Source organism: Protopterus annectens, chromosome 1.part1 (assembly GCF_019279795.1).
Source record: "Protopterus annectens isolate FY-2018-M chromosome 1.part1, PAN1.0, whole genome shotgun sequence".
In the NCBI taxonomy this organism is placed as follows: domain Eukaryota; kingdom Metazoa; phylum Chordata; order Ceratodontiformes; family Protopteridae; genus Protopterus; species Protopterus annectens.
In genome coordinates this window covers 1,721,701,744-1,721,724,219 of record NC_056726.1, presented here as the reverse complement: position 1 = coordinate 1,721,724,219, position 22,476 = coordinate 1,721,701,744, and the positions used below count along the sequence as shown (strand labels likewise).

The following is a 22,476-nucleotide window of genomic DNA, read 5'->3' as shown; positions in this document are numbered from 1 at the left end:
TGTTGTTTCTAGCTGAACTTTATTCCAAGCAAAACTGATCCAGAGAACAGCATTCAGTGTGTTAACTGAGCAGATTAAGCTGCTTTCTGGGTGGGCCACAGGTTTGTGTTTTTGTAATGACCTCATGCAGGAGCTGGGCTCAGTAGTGCTTTTTACATGTTTTGATGCCCTGGTAAAGATTTTTGAGTTCGTGTTTGGAAGCAGAAATTTCAGTGTCACTTTGTGAGATGAATAACTTATGGGGGGCCTGGACAGTTGTCTACTGTCAGTAGAATAGAGCATTTCTTCATTTCTTGGTTAATACCGCTTATCCAGTCCTCAAATAAGCCACCCAGTTATCCATGTGCATTTGTTTGATCTCCAAGTGAATGTGAGGTCTTCTGGTTCTTGAATGTATGTGGCATTGCCAATTTACCACTCACCAAGGGCTTTAGTTTCTCTCTGGTTGAGCTAGCACAAAGCAGAACTGTGAAACGTTCTTTTGAAAGTTTTCCACTGTTAACATATTTGTCACCCTTCGTGACGAGGCTCCTGTCAGGCATCACTCCGAAAACGTCTGCAGTCAGCATTAAAGATGTCATCTTTGAAACCTCTGGGCAAAGTCTAGGAACTTTTTCATGAACTTTTCCACAACTTCTACTGGAACTTCATTGGATTCACTACAGAAGACTTTCTGGGAGATTTTTGTCAATTTAAATTTCTTGATGCTTTGAAATCTGCACCAATTCCTGTGCAAATTTTTAGCAACTTCTTGGATCGGCCCAGAGATTTGGTTGTTAGCTGCTTTCATTTGTTTGAACCTGCTTAGTGTAGCTTTATTGACCTCATCAAGGGAAGTTTTCTCTTTTCCGCTGTAGGTCTCTGCTTTCCTTACCATATCTGTCCAAGTACTCATGTTTACATTTTTGGATGTTGCTCACTGTGGTCTTGCTAACACCAACATTTTTATTTATTGACATTTGTTGACCGGTAAAGTCCACTGAGTCAGAAACTTATTTTTAGTGGAGGCCCCAGAAGATAAGCTCCACAGACATTGTAATGTTCCTCACAAAATACAGAGTTAATACAAAGGTATACAGTACATAGGATAGGTAAATTGGTACAATGTGAATTTAGAAGATTTAAATATTACACTGTAATGCTAGAGTAAAATACTATTTTTCAATTACATAATGTAATCATACGTGTAAATACAGTATTGTAAGTTGGAAAATTAGTAATGTAAAGAGGAAGGAATTAATGCAGTAGAGGTTTTAGATGTAGGGTCTGAGTAGTTAAATGTGTAAGATTAAGGAAGCTTGCACTGTATTTCACAGGTGCATGTAGGATTATATAGGTAGTGGGGATTTTAGTGCAGTTTTGAAGGCTTTTCTGGAGTCAACTGAATAATGTTAGAATGGAGAGCATTCCACATTTTGGCAATATTAAAGGAATGTAGACATTGTCCAGCTGTTTTGTTGGGTTTTATTACATTTAAGATTTGCTTGTTTGTGGATTGGAGGGTTATAGTTGGGGTGTGTGTGTATTGAATAGATTGGAGTGCTGGGCAGCTATTAGGTTTGAATATTAGATTGTGGGTGTGTGTTAACTGGGAGTAATGGCGATAGTGGTGAAATTCAAGCCAGTACAGGTTAGTAATAGCTTTACAGTGGTGTGAGTGGTTAAGCATGTTACAGGCATATTTGGCTATCTTACAGTGACAAGATTGCAGCTTATTACTAATAGATGTTCCATCTTTCTTTGGCTGCTGCTTTCCAGAAAATGTAGCAGATCGACCTTTTCCTTCAAGTGTCAGGGTCTTTGAGCATTTTCCTTTGGGCCATCATGTCTCGATTTGACTAAAATTTTTCAGTTATTTTAGGATGTACCCACAATTCAGACCTGTCCATCACATTGAAAAAATCTTCAGCAGCACGTGATAAACAATAGGACGTTAGGCCTAATCCAACACATAGTAAAAATAAAACATGAAAAAAGAACTTGTACTAAAGAAAAAAATAACAACTGAGGTGCAAAGCTCGCTCCTTCTACCCCTTTGTGTGAAGTGGACTCATCTGGTCAAGTTAGAAGGTAAATTAATAGTGTCACAGTCCAAATGGTTAAGATGCAACTTACAGAGGTGGTCAGTATAGAGTTGTCGGTCTTCTACTATGTGTGTGTGTATGTATGTATATGTGTATATATATGTATGTGTATATATATATATATATATATATATATATATATATATAATATAATGTGTGTGTGTATATATATATATATATATATATATATATATATATATATATAATGTATATAATGTGTGTAGATATATATATATATATATATATATATATATATATATATAGTTTATATACACACACATGTATATACCAACACACATTTTCTGCGGGTCCTCCCATGCAACTGTTCATTTTAAGATGTGCTTTATTATTATTATTCCTCCTTATTGCTGGAATCCTTTGTGCTGCATTAGTCAGGTAGTCACTTTTAACATTTTATTTCTTGCATTTAAAGTTAAGTACTATTTTTGTTGACTGTTTTCCTGGCACATTTTTTTGTGGTGGACAGTTTTGTTTGTTTTAAGAGCATTTTCAATAATATTTGGAGTCTTAGGAGGCATTGCTTTTCTTGGATTTTTAAAACTGTAAATGTTTAGCAAGTGTATTAATCCGACTGTTGTGTCAGAAATGCATTTCCAGTCCTTGGAAATTGTGTGTTTTGTCTGTCTTCATGTAATTGTTAGTTAATAGAAAACTCCCTCTTATTCAACCTTTCTTTAAACGGCTATCACATTTTTGCCGTAGCCTAGCAAAAGACAGCAGAGAAGAACAACTCTTCTGCCTCCTCCGGGCTAAATGACAAAACATTTGAGTTTTAGACTTCATAGTCAGAAAAATGCATGCAAACACAAATCCTGTTATAGCTGATTTATAACCTATAAATGCTATTTTGTATGCATTTCTGATTAACCAGCCATTCGTTTATTCATCCTAAGGTCTGGTCCCAGTGAGACTGGATAAGAGGGAGTCTACTGTACTCTCAAAGCCTTTGGGTCCAGTGCTAGTCCTAGTACTTCTGGTTTGGAATCTATTGTAATTTTTAGAGCACACCAAATGCTTTTTCATATCTGACTTCTAAAAAAAAAAAAAAAAAAAAGTTATCTTCACATTATAAAATTTGAAGGCAGTGGTGGATGTTCTTCGTCTTGCGAGTTCCTACAATTTTTGGGGGAAGGGTGTTTCCCCTTTCGGCCCAAACCAGGTTGGGGCTTTGGGCCTTGTGGGTCTGCGTGGTACTTTTGCCCTTTTTACCCGGCGGGGGATTCCCCGTCTTTTGGCCCCTGGTCCAGCAGAAGAAGGTTTTATGCTTTTAATTTTCGAAACTTTAAAACAGATTTCTTGGGACCCGTTGGGAAAAGGTTTTTTTGCCTCTTTTGGTTTAAAAATAAAAATTATTTTTTAAAAATATATAATTATATATTTTATATTTTATAACTTTTTTTTTTGTAATTTTAAAACCCCTTTTATTAGTTGTCATTATTTTGGAATTAAAAAAATGGCATTGGGCCGCCCTAAAGCGCAAACAAAACATAACCTATTGAAGAACCCAGTTTCCCAGTCTTTTTAACCCTTGGGGGGTTTTGCCCAATTTCTTTTGGGGCTAGGGTTTCTGTTTCGGATTGCTCTTTAGGGGACCTTTGGGGGTTCCCCCGGTCTGTTTTTTTTCTTTCCCAATTGTTTTGCCTCTCCCTTTTGGTTCCAAACTTCTTTTAATTGGGCCAATTCACTTTAATTTTGGGGCTTCTCCTAAAACAAAAATTTCGGGTTTTTGTTTTTTTCCCCCAAGAAACCCATTTTTTTTGCCTTTAAAATTTTGGCCCCCGAAAAAGAATTTTTTGATTAACCCTTATTGGAAATTTTAAAAGGTTCTATCCCCCAAACCTTTTTATTTTTTTGGGGGCCCTTTTGGGTGGAAAACCTAAATTACTTTCAGGCAAATAACAAAATTCAGCAACACTGACTAACTTCCAGTTCAGTTAATATTCCTTCCACACTGAAGAGCAAGGTGAAAACTTCCAGTTCAAAGTTACACATTCCTTCCACACAGTTAAAATCAATTTAAATACTGTATTTTTTGAAAAAAGAGCAGATAAAGGTACTTAAACTCTCTTATAATGGCCCAATTGAATACAGCAAGTTCTTAGCCGCCAAAGCTGAGGATTTTAAGCCGAAAATATTTCACACTGTACCACTTAAATAGGTAAGGACAGGAAATCAAAGAATGTGACTACCCCCACACCTGTAATTACTAGCAAATAACAAAATTCAGCAAACACTGACTAACTTCCAGTTCAGTTAATATTCCTTCCACAGTGATACACTTGCAATAGGTGACTCTATCGTCAGGCACACTGACGCCCCGGCCACCTCTGGTAGGCTGAACAAGGAGAGGGTCACAGTGAGCAGCCTGTCGGGCGCTTAGATCCGCCACATAACACACAAGCACTGGTCACTCCCAAGGCAAGTACAAATAGGACTCTGTCATTGTCCATGCTGGTGTGAATGACCTGAGACGCACTCCCTGACTACATGAAAAGAGACATAAAGGAGCTTCTCTTTGAGTATGTAACCCCAGGCCGGTATGACCCTTGACCTTGAGTAGCATCTTACCCTCACCAAGAATGATGCCACAATATGAAGACAAGATGATCAATTTCAACAATTGGCTTAAGTACTGGTGTCATTCAAAAGGGATCCAATGCCTGTCAGCTTGGGATGATATGCTCGACAAGCCACTATGCTTCGCTAGGGACGGCTTGCACCTGTCACCCCTGGGCTTTCGGATATTGGCAAAGGCTCTGTTACCCCATAGTGCCTTTTTTAGGCAAGGCTCAAAAGACAAACCCACCTCCATAGGTATCACAAGGGATAAGAAACTGAGTAATGCTACTCAACGCCAGAAGTCTAAACATCAAGATGCACGCACTCGAAACTCTCCTTAGCATGGAGAACATCGATATCTGTGCATTAAAAGAAACCTGGTTCAGGGCTCCCGAGAGCACCCCAGCACTACCAGGTTATACCTCATACCATGCTTTTCGGCCCCAAAACTTGGACCGAACCACGAAAGGAGGGGGAGTATTGATATTCATCAAAGATACCCACACCTCCAGGTTGGTGGCAAAGCACGGGCATCAGAGACTATCCATGCAACTAACAGTGGGTAAAACTGCCTTCCAGTTTATAGCCTGCTACAGACCACTCCTCCCAAACCCAGGAACCCCACTCGCCTTCCTGAGAACACTGGAAAATATGAAGGTCTCTCCAAACACCATTATATTGGGCGACTTCAACTACCCACACATAGACTGGGAGCATTACTCTAGCTCCAGCACCCTAGTCCAAAGCTTCCTAGAATTTATAAACTCAAATGCTATGGAACAACTTGTTACCACTCCCACAAGAGGGGAAAACATACTGGACCTGATCATCACCAACATGGGGACTCTATGCTCCAGACCAGAAGTGTATCCCTCACTGGTAAGATCAGACCATAAACTAATCTCACTGGATATTCACATCCCGACCCCACCCCCTGCCCAGAAAACCGCAGTGAAAAACTTCTCTAAAGCAAATTTCACACTCCTCAAAACTGAGGTGGAATCCTTCAAAGCCCCCGGGCCTGTGGAAAATACGCCCAGACCGCAGAATCCTTTATAAACGATTCTATGAACACCTTCAGAATGCATGGATCATGCGATCCCAAATAAAACCAAGACCCAATCCTCCAAAGGCAGACGCCCTGTCTGGTGGACCCCAGCCATAAACAAACTATACAATAGAAGGAGGAAGCTACTAAATGATAGAGCAAAATCCCAAGAAGGGAAGGCATCACTGATCAGTATTAGCAAAAACTACGGGCACACATAAAATCGCCTAAGGTCAGCTTTGAGAGAAAAAATTGCACAGGACACTAAGGATAATCACAAGGCTTCTTTAGTTATGTTGGGAACCTGGGTGGTAATTCCCAGATATGCTCAGAATTAGTCCAAATGACAAAAATACACCGAACCCACAGACATTGCCAACATCCTAGCTGACAGGTTCAGTGCAAACTCCCTCCCCACCAAAAGGGCAAATATCTATGCCAGCAGAGTGCTGCCCCCTGACATCTCAGATGCTTAGGTAAGAGCCGCCTTCCTCCAAAGCAAAAAAACAGCATCAATGGGACCAGACGGTGTCCCGGGCTGCATCCTACATGAGCTCAAAGAAGAGCTAAACCCAAACATAAAACTACTGTTCAATCTCAGCCTTACTACAGGATATGTGCCCAAAGAGTGGCATAGCAACAGTGGTCCCTCTCCATAAAGGTGGTGCCTCAACAGATCCTGGAAACTATCGCCCCATAAGCCTGACTAGCTTAGTCTGCAAAGCTATAGAAAAGATCATCATGGACCTCATAAATAAAGATATTGGGGACCTACAAACACTGGATCCTACCCAGTTCGGCTTTAAGGGCAGATCCTGCCTCTTAAACCTGGTTGATTTCTTTGAAACTGTCACCAAGATCATTGATGAGGGGAAGGTGGTCCACACAGCCTACCTGGACCTTGCAAAAGCCTTCGATACAATACCCCACTCGGGCATTATAGATAAGCTCACCAGCTTAAATATAAACCTGTATGTCACTAGATGGTTTGCAAACTGGCTCAAGGACAGAACCCATATGGCTAGAATTGCTGGAGCCATGTCAGACTCCAAACCAGTTACAAGTGGTGTCCCACAAGGCTCAGTCCTGGGACCTCTCTTGTTCGGGTATATATTTCTCAGAGGTACAGGCCAACACGGAAGGACTGTGGCTGACCAAGTTCGCAGATGACTGCAAACTGGGTGCCATAATCGACTCTCCAGCTGACACAAGCATCCTCCAAAAGGGCCTCTCAGAAACAGACAACTGGTGCCAGAGCCATGGCCTCAAGCTAAATGCCAAAAAGTGTATAGACATCCCCTTTGGCAAAAACAAAGTGCCCACAAATTGCCACATAGGTGGTAATCCATTGGTACAGAAGAAGTAATTCAGGACCTGGGGACCCAAGTTGATAGCAATCTCTCATTTGATAACCACGTACAAAGTGGTTAGAAAAACATTTTATATAGCCCACCTAATCATGAAGGGATTCACATCTAGATCAGGGGACGTCATTGTGCCTCTTTACTCATCCCTCATCAGGCCCATAATTGAGTACAATGCCCCTTTTGGGATGTACCTTACCAGACACCTGCAGCAACTGGAAAGACCCCAAAAGTACCTCACCAAGAGGATCAAAGGGCTCAAACAGATGCCATATGCTGCCCGGTTAGAGAAACTCCAGCTCTACTCAGTGGCATACCGCCTGTTCAGAGGCGATCTGTGCCTGACAAATAAAGGCTTGTCCAACCCGGAATTAATGGACATGCTGCACCTCCGAATCCAAATCCCATCGAAGCCACGCTCGAGAGACTTGAACCTCAGCACTGAAATAAATAGGACATGCTGGAGGGACAGATTCATAACCCAGAGGCTCCTTCACTCTGGAATAAAATCCCAGTCCAGGTTAGGCAGAGTCCTCATTGACTCTCTTCAAGAGGAATCTTGATGAGTGGATGGGAGATCGTAGGTTTACCCGGTATCACTTCTGTGTCACTGTTAGAGAGAGGCACAGTATACTCCTCGAAAAAGGGCATAGCAAAATAAATTTAAAATGGGTGGCTAAAGCCAAACACATTCTGGCTAGGCTTATAAATGCCCTAGGGCAGATAGCCTAGTGTGAACCTATGAAAATATATATATATATATATATATATATATATATATATATATATATATATGTAGATGCATGTATATGTATGTGTATATAGATGTATGTGTATATTTATATATAGATGTATATGTGTATATATAAATGTGTGTGTATATATACATATATATATATATATATGAATATATATATGATATATATATATATATATATATATATATATATGTAGATGCATGTAGATGTATGTGTATATTTGTATATAGATGTATATGTGTATATATAAATGTGTGTATATGTGATATATATATATGTATGTATATATATATATATATATATATATATATATATATAAATATATATATATAAATACACACACATATACATACATACATGCCCACACACACTAGAACCTCAATGACCACCCAGAGGACTATAACAAACTGGTCAACATGAGGAACTAGGCCTGCTCTACTGATACGTACATGTACTTTACTTTCTTGTACAGCTTTTATTGGAGAGTATTGTACGAAATCGTACTTAATCAAAACAGAGTAAAATCTTACATACAGTAGTATACAAAATCAGTACATTTACTGTTTTCTCATGGTTTAATCATTCTTTCTGAAAAAGCCAATCTTGGTCTGTTTCTTCTTATTACAAATGTAAGTGGAGACCGTACTCAACGCTGGCTACACCGCTCAGCATACCTGGTCATTTTTCCACAGCAAATGACTCCAGCTGCATTCAGATGCCGGACATCCTCTTAGTTTGGAGTCTCTGCAATTTTTGTCTCATCCTCACTTACTTGCTTCTTTCACTTCATTAGCTGCTTCATGCACTTTTACTTTGGTCTGTATTTCAGTCAATATCGCTTGAAAAATTGCTTCTGGGTCACGTTCATTACAGGTTGCCACCTTATTCATTGCAACAAAACCTTCAAAATCTACTCCTTCGACTTCTGCCATGGGAGATGGGCTGTCTGTTGGGGTCAAAACATAGTGCTTTTGGGTTGTGAAATCCCTCTTTCTTGAAATACTTCTGTGTTGTTTCTAGCTGAACTTTATTCCAAGCAAAACTGATCCAGAGAACAGCATTCAGTGTGTTAACTGAGCAGATTAAGCTGCTTTCACAGGTGGGCCACAGGTTTGTGTTTTTGTAATGACCTCATGCAGGAGCTGGGCTCAGTAGTGCTTTTTACATGTTTTGATGCCCTGGTAAAGATTTTTGAGTTCGTGTTTGGAAGCAGAAATTTCAGTGTCACTTTTGTGAGATGAATAACTTATGGGGGGCCTGGACAGTTGTCTACTGTCAGTAGAATAGAGCATTTCTTCATTTCTTGGTTAATACCGCTTATCCAGTCCTCAAATAAGCCACCCAGTTATCCATGTGCATTTGTTTGATCTCCAAGTGAATGTGAGGTCTTCTGGTTCTTGAATGTATGTGGCATTGCCAATTTACCACTCACCAAGGGCTTTAGTTTCTCTCTGGTTGAGCTAGCACAAAGCAGAACTGTGAAACGTTCTTTTGAAAGTTTTCCACTGTTAACATATTTGTCACCCTTCGTGACGAGGCTCCTGTCAGGCATCACTCCGAAAACGTCTGCAGTCAGCATTAAAGATGTCATCTTTGAAACCTCTGGGCAAAGTCTAGGAACTTTTTCATGAACTTTTCCACAACTTCTACTGGAACTTCATTGGATTCACTACAGAAGACTTTCTGGGAGATTTTTGTCAATTTAAATTTCTTGATGCTTTGAAATCTGCCACCCCGAATTCCTGTGCAAATTTTTTTAGCAACTTCTTGGATCGGCCCAGAGATTTGGTTGTTAGCTGCTTTCATTTGTTTGAACCTGCTTAGTGTAGCTTTATTGACCTCATCAAGGGAAGTTTTCTCTTTTCCGCTGTAGGTCTCTGCTTTCCTTACCATATCTGTCCAAGTACTCATGTTTACATTTTTGGATGTTGCTCACTGTGGTCTTGCTAACACCAACATTTTTATTTATTGACATTTGTTGACCGGTAAAGTCCACTGAGTCAGAAACTTATTTTTAGTGGAGGCCCCAGAAGATAAGCTCCACAGACATTGTAATGTTCCTCACAAAATACAGAGTTAATACAAAGGTATACAGTACATAGGATAGGTAAATTGGTACAATGTGAATTTAGAAGATTTAAATATTACACTGTAATGCTAGAGTAAAATACTATTTTTCAATTACATAATGTAATCATACGTGTAAATACAGTATTGTAAGTTGGAAAATTAGTAATGTAAAGAGGAAGGAATTAATGCAGTAGAGGTTTTAGATGTAGGGTCTGAGTAGTTAAATGTGTAAGATTAAGGAAGCTTGCACTGTATTTCACAGGTGCATGTAGGATTATATAGGTAGTGGGGATTTTAGTGCAGTTTTGAAGGCTTTTCTGGAGTCAACTGAATAATGTTAGAATGGAGAGCATTCCACATTTTGGCAATATTAAAGGAATGTAGACATTGTCCAGCTGTTTTGTTGGGTTTTATTACATTTAAGATTTGCTTGTTTGTGGATTGGAGGGTTATAGTTGGGGTGTGTGTGTATTGAATAGATTGGAGTGCTGGGCAGCTATTAGGTTTGAATATTAGATTGTGGGTGTGTGTTAACTGGGAGTAATGGCGATAGTAGTGAAATTCAAGCCAGTACAGGTTAGTAATAGCTTTACAGTGGTGTGAGTGGTTAAGCATGTTACAGGCATATTTGGCTATCTTACAGTGACAAGATTGCAGCTTATTACTAATAGATGTTCCATCTTTCTTTGGCTGCTGCTTTCCAGAAAATGTAGCAGATCGACCTTTTCCTTCAAGTGTCAGGGTCTTTGAGCATTTTCCTTTGGGCCATCATGTCTCGATTTGACTAAAATTTTTCAGTTATTTTAGGATGTACCCACAATTCAGACCTGTCCATCACATTGAAAAAATCTTCAGCAGCACGTGATAAACAATAGGACGTTAGGCCTAATCCAACACATAGTAAAAATAAAACATGAAAAAAGAACTTGTACTAAAGAAAAAAATAACAACTGAGGTGCAAAGCTCGCTCCTTCTACCCCTTTGTGTGAAGTGGACTCATCTGGTCAAGTTAGAAGGTAAATTAATAGTGTCACAGTCCAAATGGTTAAGATGCAACTTACAGAGGTGGTCAGTATAGAGTTGTCGGTCTTCTACTATGTGTGTGTGTATGTATGTATATGTGTATATATATGTATGTGTATATATATATATATATATAATATAATGTGTGTGTGTGTATATATATATATATATATATATATATATAATGTGTGTGTGTGTAGATATATATATATATATATATATATATATATATATATATATAGTTTATATACACACACATGTATATACCAACACACATTTTCTGCGGGTCCTCCCATGCAACTGTTCATTTTAAGATGTGCTTTATTATTATTATTCCTCCTTATTGCTGGAATCCTTTGTGCTGCATTAGTCAGGTAGTCACTTTTAACATTTTATTTCTTGCATTTAAAGTTAGTACTATTTTTTGTTGACTGTTTTCCTGGCACATTTTTTTGTGGTGGACAGTTTTGTTTGTTTTAAGAGCATTTACAATAATATTTGGAGTCTTAGGAGGCATTGCTTATCTTGGATTTTAAAAACTGTAAATGTTTAGCAAGTGTGTCAACGACTGTTGTGGTCAGAAATGCATTTCCAGTCCTTGGAAATTGTGTGTTTTGTCTGTCTTCATGTAATTGTTAGTTAATAGAAAACTCCCTCTTATTCAACCTTTCTTTAAACGGCTATCACATTTTTTGCCGTAGCCCTAGCAAAAGACAGCAGAGAAGAACAACTCTTCTGCCTCCTCCGGGCTAAATGACAAAACATTTGAGTTTTAGACTTCATAGTCAGAAAAATGCATGCAAACACAAATCCTGTTATAGCTGATTTATAACCTATAAATGCTATTTTGTATGCATTTCTGATTAACCAGCCATTCGTTTATTCATCCTAAGGTCTGGTCCCAGTGAGACTGGATAAGAGGGAGTCTACTGTACTCTCAAAGCCTTTGGGTCCAGTGCTAGTCCTAGTACTTCTGGTTTGGAATCTATTGTAATTTTTAGAGCACACCAAATGCTTTTTCATATCTGACTTCTAAAAAAAAAAAAAAAAAAAAGTTATCTTCACATTATAAAATTTGAAGGCAGTGGTGGTTGTCTGTATATAACTTGCAGTAGTCTCCCTACATATTTTGAGTGAAGGGAATGTTTTCTGTTTAACTGTGTCACCAGACCAGCTTGGGCTTTGGTGCCAGTTGTGGTGTGTCTGCTGCTTTGGTACTGTAGTGCCATTTGTACTCCAGGCTGGGGTGATTCTCTGATGCTCTTGTCAGTGCTCAACAGCAGACTGAAGGGTTTTATGCTTTTATTTTTCAAGAAATCTTTTTTTTTTAATAACAGTATTTCTTGGTACACCAAAGTTGCTCACAGAAATTCTTAGCAGTCTCTTTTGTTTATATATATATATATATATATATATATATATATATATATATATATATATATATATATATATATATATCTTTTTTTTTTTTTGTATAAATATCATTTTCATTCAGTTGTCACTTACTGGATTAAACCAATGCATTAGGCTGACATAAAGACTGCAAACAAAACTATATACATATTGTAAGCAACCAGTTCCCCTAGTCTTTTCTAACATTGTCTTTTTAGTTCAACTTTACTTTTGTACTGATGTGGTTTCTGTACTTGTATCTGACTCTTGCGTATTTCTCTTTGGCTGTCCCACAGGTCTGATTTCTTTTGGCTTTCACTGAACTTGTTCTTGCATACGTGCTTTTCGGTTCCATATCTCTGCTAGTTTATTTGCCTGAATTCACTTATATTTGGTCTTTTTCCTGCACTCCCATTTTCTTTGATAGCTTTTTTTTCTACTAAAGCTGTAAAAGATAGTAATGGTTTTGCAAGTTTGTGTTTCTGCTCACTAACCCAATTTAGAAAAAATCAATTCCTCTATGCACCAGTAGCCCTTTCTTATTAGTTTCCTTTGTAGCCAATTCCATATCTAGCCTACACCTCTGATGTCCTTTACTTTCCCAGAAAAAATGCTTCCATGTACTATTTCCTTTTAACATCTCCAGTATAACCCATTCACCTTGGAACATTTTCACTAAGCATTCTGGTCTGCAAATACCCTCAACATTTTTCCATATTTGGGTGCTGATACTGTCTGTTGCTATTGTTCATTTGTGATGTTCTTTCTCGCTCTCATTTAGCCTCAATACTCTGTAAAGTCTTCGTATATCTGCAAAACCTAAATAATTCCGTGTAATATAGTTATTTTAATTTTTAAGGAATTATGTACAAGTATTTTCAGCTTAGCTTTGCTGTCAGGTTCAACAGTGTGTGTGAATTGTTTAAAAATATTGTGACAATTGTACATTAAGACTGTTGTAAATTTTCTTTCTCCACTGTGTTATACTTCTGTGGGAATCTGACAACATTGTTAGCTTCCTTTCTCAATTTGTGTATTCATTTTCTTTGGACTGACATTTTATATTGTACATTTCATAGACTGTCAGATTGTATGGAGCTTTTCTCCCTGGGCCTCTGCTGAAAACTGGCTCCTACTCCTGCTGTCTTGTTTTTTGTTTTTTATTTAATTTTTGTGTGTTGCCAGACCTATGTGCCCAGATTACTACTTTTTTATTGCTGTATCTGACCTTGCCTTTAGTGTCAAGTCTGTTGCTAGCATGTAGTCTCATTGCTTATTCCCCAGATTTTTCCCCTTAATTTAGAACATAGTCCCACATAACGCATATAGTTCCTGCCCATTAAATTGAACTCCTCTTTCACTCTTTCACTGCTTTCTAATGTTTGTTCTTCACCTCCTCCTAATTGCACCCAATAACTGATTCTTAGATTTATTTCTCCTTATATATATATATATATATATATATATATATATATATATATATATATATAAGCACTTTGCTTTTGCCCTTCTTTGCCTTTTCCTCATATTGCTTCCTACTTGCATTATCTAACATTGCCATAACTAATTTTGTTTCATATTTAAAAAGATTTCTTAATATTGCCTTGCTGTAGTCTGTTTTTTTTATTTTCTGTCATTCCCCATAATCTAAAATCTCACTCCTGGTCTCTTCTCAGGTGGCATAACATTATCTGCTTCCATTTTGAGGAGTAATAACATCATCTGCTTCCATTTTGAGGAGTAAGTCTCCATACGTTTTAAATAGAGGAGTTGTATTGCCTAACCTGAAAATAAGCTTCACCTTTTAGCATTCCCAGATCTCATTGACCTTGGACAGTAAGACCTTTCTCCATTAGATTCTCTTTTATTGTCCCAAAAGAACTTCAATTTTTTGGTCAGCGTTTTCCTACACCTGACACACTTCTACAACCAGTGGTACCCGAAAAGTTTTGACTGTTTTCTTCTCATAATCCATAAATGAATCTAAAGGTTTTTGTACATATGACTAGTTTTGGGCACTTTGCATTTGGTTCCAGTTTTAGAGCAGGTTCAATGCTTTACCCTCTCATGAGCCTGAGTCTGGCTTCAATGTCTAGTGATCATTTCTTAATTTACGTATTTTTTAGTGAAATACTGTTGAGTGCCTTTCCTTTTTAGATTCATAGGTATTTAGGATAGTCATCTGTGCGGATCTTAAAACATAGCCTTACATTCCTGCGGTAGTTTTTAGCCCTTACATTTTGGATATGAATAACCTAGAGGTGGTTAGAACAAAGGAATATTAAGACATGTACTTGTTGCCCCTCTCCATGAGGACATGGTTGCTAAACCAAGGGTGAATTTGCAGTTTCCCCACCCATTCATACAAAATTATGTAGATTGAGAAGTACTGTGCTTTAATTGGAGTGGAAGATTGTCCCATAAGAGAGGCATTTTCTGTGATACAGACCCATCTATCCAACATGTTCTCATTATTTTGCAAAATAGATTGAGATCTGTTGAGCGGTACTTAGTTTTTCTAACCTAACCATTGCTGTCATCTATCCTTTTAGGACCATCTTACCAGGCTGTTCTGGCTTTGGTTTCAAGTTATGGTCTCAAGTCTATTGGGCTTGACAAAGTCAGTTTCTTCCTCCTATGCTGTATCTGTTTTAGTGCATGGATCAGATGCAGGACTCTTTGGGCCCACCTGTATTATATTGCAGTTGACATCAAGGTCCCCTGTCAGAGATTTGCAGTTTTCATTAAAATCCCTTGTCAAGATCTGTTGCTTCTCATGGCTCCAAGACTAAAGCCATACTCATTTTAGTAGAATCATAAACTGAAAATGTGATAAAATTGAGTCTGCTTACTAATAATATTGAAGACGTTAGTGACACTGATTCTCTAGTGAGTGTGCCCATCGCTTCGATCTATACTGTTCTGCATCATTCTGCTGGGCTTGATTAGGTGGGAGAAGAACTTATTGATGGTACTGTCCCCCCCCCCCCAGAGACATTTCAGAGACAGTAACTGAGTATATGTTAGATGTGATCCTTCATATTTTTTTTCACAATGATGTATTTTAGTGCTAGTGGCTTTAATGTCACACAAGCTGGACAGTACATCGAAGACAGGATCAATCATTTGGTTTCATTCAATACTGATACTGGTGACATCATGGATACTTTGAAAAGGAATTATGAGTTTTAACAAAAAAAAAAAAAAAAAAAAAAGTTGAAAATATTTAAGTGTTTAGTCCTCAGTTACATTCAGAACTAATTGTGTTAGGAAAGCTGGAGTGTAAAGTATCGCAGTTAAGGGGTACTGAAAATCGTAATATGTTGTCCCCCTTTAGTTAATTTCATACAGTCCCTAACACCTTGGATAAATTATTCCCAGAATATATAGTTCAGGGAGCAGGTTCACATGTAATACTATACAGTTCGTTTACCTAACATGTTGAATAGATGGGTGTGTATCTCAGAGAATATCTTTCTTTTGGAACGTTCTTCCACTCCACTTAAAGCACAGTACTGGGGGTGGTGCAGTGGTTAGCATTGATGCTTCACAGCAAGAGGTTCTCCAGTTCTGTTTTTGGCTGGGGTGCCTTCTGCGTGGAGTCTGCATGTCCTTCCATTCACATGGGTTTCCTGTGGGTGTGCCGATTTCCTCCCACATTCCAAAGAGACTCACCTGGAGTGTTTCTCCCCTGGGCCTCAATTGAAAATGGGCTCTGTCCCAGTTGGACTTTCCCTGTAAACAAATGTTAAATAAAGAAATATTTGTAAAACAAAATCCATTTAAAAGTCTCTCAGGAAGCAGACTAATAGGAAATTAACACGCAAATGTTTTGTCTAGTGTTTTTGTTCTAGGCTAAGGACTTCATTCCGATATGTAATACAGAGACTGTGTGGTATTGCATGTGAACATGTTGTACTGCATATTGCTTTGGCAGGATTTGTTTGAAAGCTTAGTATCTGTGTTTGAGTACTGTTGCAGGGTAAAAAATAAAAAAAAAAAAATACCAGTGTGGTGTTTAAGCATGTAATGAATTGCAGCAATTTCGTGAAACTTTTACATTTTAGAGAAACCTAAACTGGATATTCAGGGTGGTGGTCTGGAAAATCTGGAAAATGTTGGCCTATAGATAACATTTTTTGGCAAACTCGTGTGCTCTAGTACACACCCAGGTTTAGACAAGGTTTTAATTTTTAAATGCAATGTGTTACCCATATTTTTTTATATACCAGATTGTACGTTTTTACTTATTAGTGAGAGCTGCTTGCTAAACATGATTGTGTTCTGCTATGTAAGCTATTCAAATTTGTCATCATTATAGTGTTAACGGGTATGATAAAGCTCCAAATGTAAATTTTCTGGGAGTCAAAAAGTGCTTTTTTTATTTTTAATCAGTGAGATTTGTTCATGGTGGTTAGTAGTAGCTGTAGTATTTCTTTAAGATTTTATTGCGATTTTGCTATAGCCTGAAACTCCTTACATGTATCCATCAGGCCTGCACCCCCCCACCTCCAGTCCGTTAAACCATTCTGAAAGATTTCCTAGCCAAAATGTGGCTCTTCTCCCACTGAACCCTCGTGTAAACTGCATCCCTATATATGAACAAGTGTGTATTCATACTTTACACCTCCTTCCAGTCACATCTACACTGACTTCCTTACTTCAATACATTTCTCTCCCCTTACTCTTTCTAAATATGCCATAACCCTGTTTTTTCCCCACTTCACATTGGAATTCTGATACTTTTCCGTTAAACCCCTACCATGCGTGCTGGGATCCGTACTGGCGTGTTTCAGCCTGATTCTTTCTCCAGGGCTTGGAATGTAACAGACCTTGGAGTCCTAGTCTTACTGCAGCCTCCTCCCCGTCGTCCTGCACGTCTGTGCCTGTTTTTGGCCCTAGTTGTATCCCCACGGCTTGGGGTGGGCGCCAAGCTGTGGTTTCTGCAGACCTTGCCGCCTTACCCGTTTCACACTGTCCTCCGCTTCCTACTACATGGGTGGTGGTGATTTATTTGCTTTCTGCTGGAACGACACAAGTTTACATCTGGGAAAGCCTTTCCCCAGGGCTTCATATCAGCACCACAGAAAAGTACGCAGAATTATTGGAAATCATTGAGGAATGAAGTCTCTAAATTATGACAGACGTTTGAGTGACAGACTTATTTAGCATGCATTTTTCTGAAGGATGTGATATCAAACTTAAATGTCTGTCATAATTTAGAAACTTCATTCCTCAATGATTTCCGATGACGCCCACATTTGTATGAGTAACAAACCAAAAATACAAGCCCAAAAATCTGTATATTCTGTGGCAGTCTGGACAGTTGAGGTGAAGGCTTTTACCTGTATACACTTCATGAGCTCTTAAGCAATGTATCTTTCTAATGCAAGGAACGGTACAATGTCCCAGCATAATGTGTTGAACCCTTTTCCTGATCTTTGTCTTTCGTCTGCTTTCTCCAGGTTCATTAAAGTTTAACTTTAGACGTGACTGACAGTAAGCATTCTTTTTCAGTTCAGTGAAACAATGTCCCAGGGTTTAATAGCAAAAGTCTTTTCTGTTTTCTTTCTCCAGTTATCTCTTCATTCCTGTTATGTAAAGAGTGGTAAAGTATCGCAGCGCTTTACATTTTGTTTTTAACTTTCCGATGCAGGCATAACACTGACATCGGTTACATCAATAATGAGTACAGTACAGCAGAAAAAGCCAATGCTGCCAGGTGTCACACAAACTCTTTGAAACTGCGTACAGCAAAAAAAAAGGCTATATAAAGACACACGCCAGTCCTGGTGCCAATACGCGTGGTAGGGGTTTAACGGAAAAGGACTGGAATTCCTGTTTATAGAAAAATTATACAAGGTATAATACAACGTGGCTAAAATTTCTCTAAATATTAAATTGTCATACCAGTTACATCTGTTCTTAACCATTATTTGCACATTGTTTGATTTACAATACATTAAACTGTAAATGTTTTTGTATTTTTAGAGAGTAAAATTGTTCTTAAAATGTTTTTGGAATACTTGGGAGTTTTTCTTTCTGGGCCTCTTCTGAAAATGGGCATCTACCCAGTCAGACTTTTTTGGTAATCCGATGTCAAAAAGTAAATGTTTCAGCAGCTTTTTTTGTTGAGACCCATTTTTGTTCTAGTGCTAAGAGTGTTATTTCTTGTGATTTTTGACTTTCTCAAGAAAAGATTGCTGTACTCCTGACATTCTGCCATTGGGTGTGCCCTTAAAAACTGTTATAAGCACTAGTGAACTAAAGCTTTTAGAAGGACTGGTAAAAATGTCAATATGCAAAGTGGTTTCGTTTTTTATTTACACATTTTAAGAAGAAATCTTTTTTCTAGTGTTTATACTTAAAATTGTTTTTTTTTGAAGAATGTCATATGACTGATATTAAAAATATAACATTTCAGTACCAAAAGCAGAGCAAACCAAATTAGAGTTGCATAGGCATGTCTTTCAGCATTCTCTTGTAATTAACGCAGTCGTTTAGATCTGACGGTTATACACCGTTAAAAGTAATTTGCCATTTAAACTCCTTCAATTTGTTTACCCCATGTGCTGCAGCATAAAATAAATTACTTAAAATGTGGACTTTTGTTTTACATATCTTATTTCTATACATTGCCTTACACTTATGAGTTCCATTGCATGAAAGTTTGTAAACCCGTGTGCTGAGCTTCCAGTAGTTTTACTGACCTAGAAACCCCTGTACCCTCTATACTCTGTAACATGAAGTCAGGGTTAAAATGAAAATGCCCTGTTAAGCATATGTTCCTCTGACTCACTGGGTTGTAAGTGGGTGAGTAGGCATTTGCTATAAGTCTGCATTGCTTAGATTTTTCACATTTATATGTACCCCTCGTGGGTGAATCTCTCTCCCATGTCGCATTGCTTTTCTAACATTGTTTCTGTCGTCATAAATGATTGTCTCTGCGCCAAGTTTATTGGTTAGATTTGAGCAGTCTGTGTAATTGTTAGAGTATCAATATTGCAAGTTAATAACATTGCCATTCTGCTTCACCATGTTATTTATGTAAATCATAGCTGATGTGACTGATACACTTGTATAAATTGTCTTTATTAATTTCAGTTGAACAGTTTAATCTTTGTCTTAACTTGCATTTAACTCGTTTAGCTTCAGTATCACATCAGTCTATCTTTGCTGTAGCTCTGTGTCTATATTATGATCTTTCACATGATTAATATGCATGCTGCTATAAAGAATATAATTGTTTTACATTTTTATGAGTAATTCTATCTATTTATTAGACCCTTTAAACTACAAAGCATGTAGAAAATCTTCCAAACAGTTGTTGAAAGAAAATTTTAAAGCAGTGCAGGTGTTTAGATATTACATAAGTTCAGTTAATTACCTAAACTCTAGCGATATGAACAGTATTATCAAAATTGTGGTGAATATTGATATTTTATGCTGTTGGGTATTGTAGAGAAAATGGTCTTCCAATTTTTACCTGTCGAGTTTGCAAAAGCTACTTGGTAAGAGTGTTTGGTGGTGGTTCTCTGTAGTGTGACTTAACTGAGTTAAAACTTTTTGAACATCTGATGCATTTTTTGTACTGGTCATAAGAGGAATGGTTAACTTTTTTTTTTGTTTTTTGTTTTAAGGATCCCAAAGAAATGGGTTTGTCGAAGCACTGAAAGAGACCCCAGCCAGATATCCTTTTGTTTCATATAATTCATAATTTTGACCAGGCGCTTCCTCGTACAACCTCATTAGATCCTTATGGACTATTAACAGTTTGTATTGCCTTTTAATGCATTGAAGCTGTGATTTTTTTTTTTTCCCCAAAAACTGTTTGCAGTAATTGAAATTATAAATGTTGGTTTTACCTTTGTAGGTTCATGTACTTTGCAGCATGAGTTTGTTGTATATTTGACCTGCATTTGTAACTTGGGACCTCAGCCTTTCATATTACTGATTAGGTAAACTTGGACAGTGCAGCGGTTGAGTTGTTGCCTCAAAGCAAGAGGTTCTCCATTTCGATTCTCAGCTGGGGTGCTTGTGCAGAGTCTGCATGTCCTCCCTGCATTCGTGTGGGTGTCGTCCTGGTACTTAGATTTCCTCCCACATTACAAAGACGTATCTGGAGCATTTCCCCCTGGGTCTGCGCTGAAAATTGGCTTTGTTCCAAGTTGGACTTTCCTGGTTAACAAATATTTACTAAAAATAAAATAAAAAGGTAAAGTTTTGGGAAAAGTACACAGTTGATACAACAGGCAGACATGTAGCAATGAATATTTGCTTATGTTTTGCATTGTCTGAATGTGCTTGATCCATGTAGTAAGCTTTTCACAAGTTGCATTTGCTGGAGATTTGATAAGTGGCAGGGGTGGACATTTTGGGCCTCGTGTTAAGGGCGCACAAGCTTTTAAGGGAAGCTTAATTTTTTGTCTTTTAGACTGAAACAGCCACCAGCCAGAACTCATTTCTCAACCATAACTTTCAAGAGATGCTAATTTTGTAAGAGTTTAAAAATATATTTAAGAGCAGAACACACAGACCTCCACAATTAAATAGTTTATCCAAAGTGGAATGAAAATACATCTCCTGCATTTCACAAAATATGTTTAAGGGTGAAATGCACAAACCTCCACAATTCAAAATTATTTGTCCAAGAAATAATAAAACTGCATCTCCTGCTTTTCATTCTTTCAATGTCATTCCCATTTTCCATCTTTAAGAGCTTTTGGCAGAAAGGATATAGTGAAGCGCCTTTTTAGTAAGCAATCTGCTACTATATATAATGTTTTTGTTTTCCGTTTACCACAAGACATGTTGAGTTATCTAGTATAGCGTGTTTTTTTTTTTTTTTTTTGGGGGGGGGGGATGAAGCGGTCGGAGGTTTTGTCTAAATCTGTTCAGTAGAGTTCTAAAACATGTTCACAGGAGAAATTCCATGATAAGTTCCCTCTGTTGAAGAAAGTTACACAACTTGCCATTCTCTTGCAGATCATAAGATCACTGCTGGTGTATAATACATAGTGTCAGAATTGTAACCTAGTAAGATGTCTGACTATCTGGCCTGATGTCTCCAACCAGGGCCAGTGCCCCCACAGAATGGATGTCAGTAATTTGTATGACATAGAGGAAAGGCAACCTTGGCCAACTTCTGAATGTTAATGAACCAAAAAAAAATCCGAAGCCAGTCTGTTGCCATCATTAAAGTGACATCAAAAGCTGTAATAAGTACTTTTTTTATTTGGGAGATTTCTTTGTTTGCTTTTAATAAAGTTGTACGGTTGTGTCTGTGACTTTTGAAAAGCTGTCATCCTCTGGAAAGTCATCAAGAAGTCTGCTTGTAGTCAGCAAGTATTATTGAGGGGTTTTCACCCTTAGTTTTTGTTCTGTCTTAGACATCTCATTCTTTCAGCAAAAAGACTGGTCATCATATTGATTACTGCTGCAGTAACCTTTGCTATATGGGTTATGTATGCTAAGGATGCAACAGGCATCCAGCTTCCAAAGCTTCAGGAAACATTCCATGTACCCAAACTGTGGGAGCTCACGCTGAACTGACTAAAAGGCAAGTTTGGGTGCAAAGCTCTTCAGACCTTTATTTCTGCCAAAGAGTACGCTCCTGAGGCTTTTGAGGATTGATGGTCAGCTTGTGCTTTCCTTTGCTGGGCAGATGAGTTCCCTTTGGGGGAAAAGTTATTTTAAAGATAGGAGTGGTGTTTTAATACTGTCAGACTGTAATGTACTTTTTATTCACTCATTTTTTTCTCTGTTGAAAAGTGGTGTAAAGTAAATGAAACCATTTTATGTTGAGAATTTTTTTCTTTTGTTTCTCCCTAGGCCTCCAGTGAAAAAGGGCTCTGTCTTAGTCTGACTTTTCCCGGTCAACAAATGATAAATAAAAATAATTAACTAGCCTTTGGATAAAGAATTACTTTTTGGACCTCTTTCACAGGAAGTGTTTAAAACTGGCAGGAAAAGGCAAGACTTACAAATGTAAAATAGCATCTGATATTGTTAATCCTCGTTCATTCCTTACTCAGGGGTATCGGTTCCGAGTTCGGAACCGAGCCGGCCCTTTTCCAAGCTCATGTCAGCTTCAAACTCTCGAGCTAAACTCTTATCCACAATCCCCCTCTCCCTGTTACCTCAGATTTTGTTTGCTG

At 38.0% G+C, this 22,476-nt stretch overlaps 1 protein-coding gene across 2 annotated transcripts in view; it reads left to right on the top strand.

Annotated features, from left to right (window-relative positions):
• The window catches only part of ZDHHC18 (zinc finger DHHC-type palmitoyltransferase 18), a 1,033,940-nt gene that overhangs the window by 278,678 nt on the left and 732,786 nt on the right, over positions 1 to 22,476 (top strand). For both annotated transcript variants that reach the window (XM_044084102.1, XR_006366315.1), the window contains exon 5: positions 19,960 to 20,008. In XM_044084102.1, the coding sequence (XP_043940037.1) occupies positions 19,960 to 20,008 (49 nt within the window). The remainder of the gene's footprint in view (positions 1 to 19,959; positions 20,009 to 22,476) is intronic.